At 38.1% G+C, this 9,903-nt stretch overlaps 2 protein-coding genes across 2 annotated transcripts; both read left to right on the forward strand.

Annotated features, from left to right (window-relative positions):
- Nucleotides 1-6,008: 6,008 nt before the first annotated feature.
- Smp_109870 (hypothetical protein) lies at nt 6,009-6,239 on the forward strand (the record flags this gene model as incomplete). Its single annotated transcript, XM_018797797.1, has 1 exon — nt 6,009-6,239. One exon carries the CDS (start codon nt 6,009-6,011, stop codon nt 6,237-6,239), a length of 231 nt encoding a protein of 76 aa, XP_018646736.1.
- A 1,758-nt stretch (nt 6,240-7,997) lies between these two features.
- Nucleotides 7,998-8,228, forward strand: Smp_100600 (hypothetical protein; the record flags this gene model as incomplete). The annotated part of the gene is made up of 1 exon (XM_018797808.1): nt 7,998-8,228. The coding sequence occupies one exon, from the start codon at nt 7,998-8,000 to the stop codon at nt 8,226-8,228; it is 231 nt and encodes a 76-aa protein (XP_018646737.1).
- Nucleotides 8,229-9,903: the final 1,675 nt, after the last annotated feature.

The raw sequence follows: 9,903 nt of genomic DNA on the forward strand, positions 1-9,903 counted from the left end.
AGAGAATAGAAACGAAAATAAATCACAATTATTATAAGAATATGAATGTAAGAATGATGAAATTTGTAAAAGATGTGTAAACAAATGGTTTAATGTTACCAAGACATAAGCAAGACTTCTTGTTCACTATAATAATACACAGGAAATGTGTAAATGTAGGATAGTGTTATAATGGTAGGATACTTGTTATAACGCTAAGGTTTCTTGTTATAACAGTCCTTTCACTTTTTACACGTATGTGGGACGTTAATTTACCTTGGATGAATAACTACACTAGATTACCACCCAGTGTCTATTCTACAGGACTTTAACACAACTCAGATCAAGAACACAAGATTAGTCTGACTAGAACGTCAATATATTTTCACACCAAAATTCGACACAATCCAACACCAAGGAACAGTCAATCCATAATGATAAGGATAGGGGAATATATGACACATATAACACCTGTCACACTATTTACATGTCTGACTCATCAAAACAACCAATCATTATCATTCACTCCCACACATCAGATAAACCAATGGGTTTAATGCCAAATGCTAGCAAAACCTCTATTGATAGGATTAAATAAAATTGGTGTATTTATATATATATATATATAAACTGTACTATTTAAATCTAGGTTACTTTTTATTTGTTTATTTAATCTCTAAGGCGGTGACTTACATTAATTCACGAAACATCAGAACATTTGAAAACGTAATTTTTCTACTCACTCTGATATTACAAATATATCATCTTCTCTATTACCAATAATTACATGTTATTCAATTTATTTGAAATTATCAAGTCAAACCTTGGTAATGACACTTACATACTTATTGATAATTGATAGTCATAGTTCATCAATGGAATTTTCGATTGGATTCTTTAAACACAATCGATAATAAATAGTATGTCTTTATGACCTTTTAATCATCATGTTATAAGTTGCTAATTAGAACACTGATTTATTGACTAGTTCAATGACACATAAACCAGTACGAAAAATATAGAGTTAATTATGTGTTCTTATTGGCCCATTGAGATAGTAGCTTCTCGTTTATCCTAGACGGTTTATTCCAGTACGTCAATACCAGTCTCCATTAAATAAATTCTATACTTGAAACATAGGTAGTCTATTTACAAGCAAATCAAACCATAGAACACCATAAAATACGCAAGAATATTTGTACAAGCCCAAGACAATAAGTGGTTGTGACTATGAAATACAGTAATTAATAAACTGGGTATAATTTTAAAATAGTAAATTAGACCCTATTAGTCTATATGTCAAATGGAAATAATGGAAGGATTATTAATCTACTTAGTAAATAAGAATATATGGATAATATTAGTTCATTAATCGTTCTGAGAAGTTACTCATAAATTATTCTCTACTCAGATACAACAGTTTGACAATTAACTAAAATATAGATGATACTACTTATGAAAATATCAGATGTAAAAATAAAAAAAATTAAAATCTTATTTTAATTAAATCCAGTCAATAGATGACATTTACTTATCACCTTAAGAATCATATCAAAATATAAAGAAAATAACGATGTACCTAAGATAGAACAATGACATAATATCAAAAGGGGTTTTTGTGGAGATTTAGTATTTTCATAATTGAAAGCGTGAGTCAATTGAAGCTCAATCACCTGGGAAAACCTGGTGGGAAAACCAGCCTAACTGCATAAACATTATCGGATGCCGGCTCAGTGGTCTATCTGTTAAGTGCTCTGGCGCGAGACTGGTAGATTTTGGGTTAGTATCTTGCAAAGCGTGATCGTGGATGCGCATTGCTGAAGAGTCCCACAATAGGATGAAATGGCTGTACAGTGTGTGCAGATTTTCCCTGGTGGTCTACCTTCAATTAATTCACGCTTTCAACTATGGAATTGACTTAATAAATCTGAAAAATATATTTTATCCAAAAAAGGGACCATATGAATCAGAAAGATAATGGTTACCAAGTTACTTCAGTTTCAAAATCATAATGATACTCGTGAAAAAGAAAGATAAATTAGTTGTAATGAGAAGGTAAAGAAAATTAGAGAGTGAAAGAACTCGAAAAGACAACACAGACAATACATATATTAAAATCACTTGCTGTCGATTATGAAGAGAAAAAGGAACAGGCAAGAAGAAATTATAAAAAAGTAAACGAAGAAAACATAAGAACAATAAACAAAGCAAATATCATAAATGGTATATTACGTGACGGAAAATGGTAAACAAATAATATTAATCTTCATGATAGAAATGATTATAACACTCTGAGACTAAAGCAGGTGATAAGTACAACGATAATGGTATTAATAAACACAATTAAAAACTACTAACCAAAATAAAAATGAAAGCAGAATTCCAGACATTTAGAAAAATATCACCTATCACACTCAAATAAAATGCTTCACTACTTACAATTTGCAGAGTTCTCCGAGTTCGAAGTGGATATTTTGATCTACATTGAAGAACTTAAAGTGCCCATGAATTGGTCATCTGATCTGTCTAATCAGTCAAGTGTCATGTACAGAAATTTATCGACGTCAATTTGTGACCTGGTAGGTGTGCATTCGTTATGTTTATTGTGTTCTGTATGTAGTGGTATGCAGTAATCAGAGAAGCAGTGTGTGAATAGGTGGAATCACACTAGTGTATGTGACAAAGCATTCTGTGAGATGAGGATAGCAAATATTTGTAAGAGTGAGGGACGTGATGGAATGCAATTCGATGAGTTGGTATAAACTATATAAACTAAGCGACTGCATAGGTGTGCAAAGAAGCAAGTGAGCAGATGAGCGAGTAAGTTGTTGAAATGGTGAGTGAATGACTGAGTGATTTAGTTAGTGAGTAAGTGAGGAGGTGATTGATGAATAAGTGGCGTTGTATGTGTGAGATTGAAGCTGGTAATGATCAGAAGGTCTGTGAGATGTTGTTAATGTTGACTAATGTGAGTGTCGGTTAGTTGAGTGAGTAAGCCAGTGATTGTCAGTGATTGTCCATTTGTGAAGTGGTAGTCGTGCAGTTAGTCATCACAATGATGATAGTGATGATGATCACTCGTCGACACCGGTCTCATTGAGAATTGTAGTTGTGGTGTTGATATATGAAGAAGCGACCGACAGGTCGACAAACTGACTAACCGAACTAACTGACTAACTGACTGACTGATTGACTGACTGACTGATTGTGTATCCTGTGTAATTTTGTTTCTCACGTTGCAGCTATTGAACGGTCTACGTCTGGGTAATGAAGAGATCTCTCGAGGTGCTACTTGTGTTCATGTCGTCTTCATTCGGATCATCATCTGGATTGACAGTGTCGGTCAAGCTCATACAGACACGGGTGCCAATCGTGTCTCAATCGAAGCTGTTCGAGTGATTGTGAGTGTGCAGTTGCGTCTGTCCCGTGGATCACAACCAACTGAGACTGATCTCAAGGAGACTCTGATTCGTGGATGCACACTCCTGAATATCAGGAGCGGACCAAGTTTGAGAAACATCACAGTATATCGTAAGTTGTCAATTGTTGTTGTCCATTATTTTCTCAATGATTTGATATGATATGATATGATATGATACGATAGTGAGAAGAGACACCGACTGTGGTGCTATTGAGATAGGAGAGCAGTGACAGTATTGCTAATCACCTGATTGTTCCCATTCTCGGATGTGCACACCTGTTGTGTGGAAAGGTTTATGGAGATTGCGACAGTCAGGTGGAACGTTTACTGCTTCCATTGTGTGTGAACGCACATGTTCTATGTGATGTGAGTGATTTGCTGATGGATGAGGAGGTGTGACATTGACCAGTTTTCTTTCACAGGTCACATGCATCGTGGTGATGTTGAAGATGTTGAGTGTTTGTGGTCTACGATGTACAGTGTAGCATTTGTGTGATGTGACCGTGTTGTGTTGTGTAGTGTAGTGTTGATTTGTGAAGGTGTTCTCGGGTGCGACGAGTGAATCAACGATAGATAAAACTATGTGTGTTTTCATATTTAATTAAACAGGTTCACCAACAAGCATGTCAACTTCGACTAACAGTCGCCAACAGACAGACAGAAGTGTCTCAACAGAATTAGCGCAACCGATTAGGACAACGGAGATGGTGACGGTGAAGTCAACACCGACTGTGAAGATGACGAGCCCATCATCAACTACTACGTCAGATGCTTTCGGTAGGTTCACATTATTTATTTGTCAGAAGTCACGTGTTGTCCGCATCTATTTGCATACGTGGTCACATGAGATTTGAGTTTGTGCTGTGCCCAACAATTAGTCGATTGATTGATTGAATGATTATTATTATTATAGTTCTTCTTCTTCTTTTGATTATTATTATTATTATATTATTATCATTATTAACAATAGGCTCTTGTAATTGTGACCTTTCTCGTTGCTTTTCACTTGTAGAAATCTCTGAGTTCGAAGTGGATATTTTGATCTACATTGAAGAACTTAAAGTGCCCATGAATTGGTCATCTGATCTGTCTAATCAGTCAAGTGTCATGTACAGAAATTTATCGACGTCAATTTGTGACCTGGTAGGTGTGCATTCGTTATGTTTATTGTGTTCTGTATGTAGTGGTATGCAGTAATCAGAGAAGCAGTGTGTGAATAGGTGGAATCACACTAGTGTATGTGACAAAGCATTCTGTGAGATGAGGATAGCAAATATTTGTAAGAGTGAGGGACGTGATGGAATGCAATTCGATGAGTTGGTATAAACTATATAAACTAAGCGACTGCATAGGTGTGCAAAGAAGCAAGTGAGCAGATGAGCGAGTAAGTTGTTTAAATGGTGAGTGAATGACTGAGTGATTTAGTTAGTGAGTAAGTGAGGAGGTGATTGATGAATAAGTGGCGTTGTATGTGTGAGATTGAAGCTGGTAATGATCAGAAGGTCTGTGGGATGTTGTTAATGTTGACTAATGTGAGTGTCGGTTAGTTGAGTGAGTAAGCCAGTGATTGTCAGTGATTGTCCATTTGTGAAGTGGTAGTCGTGCAGTTAGTCATCACAATGATGATAGTGATGATGATCACTCGTCGACACCGGTCTCATTGAGAATTGTAGTTGTGGTGTTGATATATGAAGAAGCGACCGACAGGTCGACAAACTGACTAACCGAACTAACTGACTAACTGACTGACTGATTGACTGACTGACTGATTGTGTATCCTGTGTAATTTTGTTTCTCACGTTGCAGCTATTGAACGGTCTACGTCTGGGTAATGAAGAGATCTCTCGAGGTGCTACTTGTGTTCATGTCGTCTTCATTCGGATCATCATCTGGATTGACAGTGTCGGTCAAGCTCATACAGACACGGGTGCCAATCGTGTCTCAATCGAAGCTGTTCGAGTGATTGTGAGTGTGCAGTTGCGTCTGTCCCGTGGATCACAACCAACTGAGACTGATCTCAAGGAGACTCTGATTCGTGGATGCACACTCCTGAATATCAGGAGCGGACCAAGTTTGAGAAACATCACAGTATATCGTAAGTTGTCAATTGTTGTTGTCCATTATTTTCTCAATGATTTGATATGATATGATATGATATGATACGATAGTGAGAAGAGACACCGACTGTGGTGCTATTGAGATAGGAGAGCAGTGACAGTATTGCTAATCACCTGATTGTTCCCATTCTCGGATGTGCACACCTGTTGTGTGGAAAGGTTTATGGAGATTGCGACAGTCAGGTGGAACGTTTACTGCTTCCATTGTGTGTGAACGCACATGTTCTATGTGATGTGAGTGATTTGCTGATGGATGAGGAGGTGTGACATTGACCAGTTTTCTTTCATAGGTCACATGCATCGTGGTGATGTTGAAGATGTTGAGTGTTTGTGGTCTACGATGTACAGTGTAGCATTTGTGTGATGTGACCGTTTTGTGTTGTGTAGTGTAGTGTTGATTTGTGAAGGTGTTCTCGGGTGCGACGAGTGAATCAACGATAGATAAAACTATGTGTGTTTTCATATTTAATTAAACAGGTTCACCAACAAGCATGTCAACTTCGACTAGCAGTCGTCAACAGACAGACAGAAGTGTCTCAACAGAATTAGCGCAACCGATTAGGACAACGGAGATGGTGACGGTGAAGTCAACACCGACTGTGAAGATGACGAGCCCATCATCAACTACTACGTCAGATGCTTTCGGTAGGTTCACATTATTTATTTGTCAGAAGTCACGTGTTGTCCGCATCTATTTGCATACGTGGTCACATGAGATTTGAGTTTGTGCTGTGCCCAACAATTAGTCGATTGATTGATTGATTGAATGATTATTATTATTATAGTTCTTCTTCTTCTTTTGATTATTATTATTATTATATTATTATCATTACTAACAATAGGCTCTTGTAATTGTGACCTTTCTCGTTGCTTTTCACTTGTAGAAATCTCTGAGTTCGAAGTGGATATTTTGATCTACATTGAAGAACTTAAAGTGCCCATGAATTGGTCATCTGATCTGTCTAATCAGTCAAGTGTCATGTACAGAAATTTATCGACGTCAATTTGTGACCTGGTAGGTGTGCATTCGTTATGTTTATTGTGTTCTGTATGTAGTGGTATGCAGTAATCAGAGAAGCAGTGTGTGAATAGGTGGAATCACACTAGTGTATGTGACAAAGCATTCTGTGAGATGAGGATAGCAAATATTTGTAAGAGTGAGGGACGTGATGGAATGCAATTCGATGAGTTGGTATAAACTATATAAACTAAGCGACTGCGTAGGTGTGCAAAGAAGCAAGTGAGCAGATGAGCGAGTAAGTTGTTGAAATGGTGAGTGAATGACTGAGTGATTTAGTTAGTGAGTAAGTGAGGAGGTGATTGATGAATAAGTGGCGTTGTATGTGTGAGATTGAAGCTGGTAATGATCAGAAGGTCTGTGAGATGTTGTTAATGTTGACTAATGTGAGTGTCGGTTAGTTGAGTGAGTAAGCCAGTGATTGTCAGTGATTGTCCATTTGTGAAGTGGTAGTCGTGCAGTTAGTCATCACAATGATGATAGTGATGATGATCACTCGTCGACACCGGTCTCATTGAGAATTGTAGTTGTGGTGTTGATATATGAAGAAGCGACCGACAGGTCGACAAACTGACTAACCGAACTAACTGACTAACTGACTGACTGATTGACTGACTGACTGATTGTGTATCCTGTGTAATTTTGTTTCTCACGTTGCAGCTATTGAACGGTCTACGTCTGGGTAATGAAGAGATCTCTCGAGGTGCTACTTGTGTTCATGTCGTCTTCATTCGGATCATCATCTGGATTGACAGTGTCGGTCAAGCTCATACAGACACGGGTGCCAATCGTGTCTCAATCGAAGCTGTTCGAGTGATTGTGAGTGTGCAGTTGCGTCTGTCCCGTGGATCACAACCAACTGAGACTGATCTCAAGGAGACTCTGATTCGTGGATGCACACTCCTGAATATCAGGAGCGGACCAAGTTTGAGAAACATCACAGTATATCGTAAGTTGTCAATTGTTGTTGTCCATTATTTTCTCAATGATTTGATATGATATGATATGATATGATACGATAGTGAGAAGAGACACCGACTGTGGTGCTATTGAGATAGGAGAGCAGTGACAGTATTGCTAATCACCTGATTGTTCCCATTCTCGGATGTGCACACCTGTTGTGTGGAAAGGTTTATGGAGATTGCGACAGTCAGGTGGAACGTTTACTGCTTCCATTGTGTGTGAACGCACATGTTCTATGTGATGTGAGTGATTTGCTGATGGATGAGGAGGTGTGACATTGACCAGTTTTCTTTCACAGGTCACATGCATCGTGGTGATGTTGAAGATGTTGAGTGTTTGTGGTCTACGATGTGCAGTGTAGCATTTGTGTGATGTGACCGTGTTGTGTTGTGTAGTGTAGTGTTGATTTGTGAAGGTGTTCTCGGGTGCGACGAGTGAATCAACGATAGATAAAACTATGTGTGTTTTCATATTTAATTAAACAGGTTCACCAACAAGCATGTCAACTTCGACTAACAGTCGCCAACAGACAGACAGAAGTGTCTCAACAGAATTAGCGCAACCGATTAGGACAACGGAGATGGTGACGGTGAAGTCAACACCGACTGTGAAGATGACGAGCCCATCATCAACTACTACGTCAGATGCTTTCGGTAGGTTCACATTATTTATTTGTCAGAAGTCACGTGTTGTCCGCATCTATTTGCATACGTGGTCACATGAGATTTGAGTTTGTGCTGTGCCCAACAATTAGTCGATTGATTGATTGAATGATTATTATTATTATAGTTCTTCTTCTTCTTTTGATTATTATTATTATTATATTATTATCATTATTAACAATAGGCTCTTGTAATTGTGACCTTTCTCGTTGCTTTTCACTTGTAGAAATCTCTGAGTTCGAAGTGGATATTTTGATCTACATTGAAGAACTTAAAGTGCCCATGAATTGGTCATCTGATCTGTCTAATCAGTCAAGTGTCATGTACAGAAATTTATCGACGTCAATTTGTGACCTGGTAGGTGTGCATTCGTTATGTTTATTGTGTTCTGTATGTAGTGGTATGCAGTAATCAGAGAAGCAGTGTGTGAATAGGTGGAATCACACTAGTGTATGTGACAAAGCATTCTGTGAGATGAGGATAGCAAATATTTGTAAGAGTGAGGGACGTGATGGAATGCAATTCGATGAGTTGGTATAAACTATATAAACTAAGCGACTGCATAGGTGTGCAAAGAAGCAAGTGAGCAGATGAGCGAGTAAGTTGTTGAAATGGTGAGTGAATGACTGAGTGATTTAGTTAGTGAGTAAGTGAGGAGGTGATTGATGAATAAGTGGCGTTGTATGTGTGAGATTGAAGCTGGTAATGATCAGAAGGTCTGTGAGATGTTGTTAATGTTGACTAATGTGAGTGTCGGTTAGTTGAGTGAGTAAGCCAGTGATTGTCAGTGATTGTCCATTTGTGAAGTGGTAGTCGTGCAGTTAGTCATCACAATGATGATAGTGATGATGATCACTCGTCGACACCGGTCTCATTGAGAATTGTAGTTGTGGTGTTGATATATGAAGAAGCGACCGACAGGTCGACAAACTGACTAACCGAACTAACTGACTAACTGACTGACTGATTGACTGACTGACTGATTGTGTATCCTGTGTAATTTTGTTTCTCACGTTGCAGCTATTGAACGGTCTACGTCTGGGTAATGAAGAGATCTCTCGAGGTGCTACTTGTGTTCATGTCGTCTTCATTCGGATCATCATCTGGATTGACAGTGTCGGTCAAGCTCATACAGACACGGGTGCCAATCGTGTCTCAATCGAAGCTGTTCGAGTGATTGTGAGGAATCAAAGTATACTTTGGTGGTAAGTAACCCTAACATTTCCTCTTCCATGAGAAAACAAATGTATGACGCTAAAGTGACCCTGAGAATGTCCACCTACTAACTAGGACTAAATGAGGGTTATAAAACAGCATAAGGAATTATAATTATGCTTTACGGTTGGTGGTTAAGGTTAGGAATGAAAATTAGGATTTTCATCACGAACTGACGTAAGCTATAATGCCGAAATAGTATTTAGCCAAATGAGTATGAATTTTTCCCTAAAATCCGAAACCTGTTATCTTAAGCCTTATTGGTTCGTCCACAAATTATAGTCTCACGAAAAATCTGATGACAGTTATTTTAACACATCGTGTTGTTCAGTAGAAAAAAAGCACCAAAAAGCGTTCAGTTGTTTCAAAGACCTTTCGTGGCACCAAGCTTTTCTTCTTGATTAACTTTGGTATTACTTAGACAATCGTTTGACAGGGCTTACCTGAAATTATATTATCAGTCAGTTATCATCAATGTAGAACCTTATACAGTTGCACGTTACTCCAAGTTACCATGGCATAAAACGA

Source organism: Schistosoma mansoni, assembly GCF_000237925.1.
Source record: "Schistosoma mansoni, WGS project CABG00000000 data, supercontig 0160, strain Puerto Rico, whole genome shotgun sequence".
Taxonomy (NCBI): domain Eukaryota; kingdom Metazoa; phylum Platyhelminthes; class Trematoda; order Strigeidida; family Schistosomatidae; genus Schistosoma; species Schistosoma mansoni.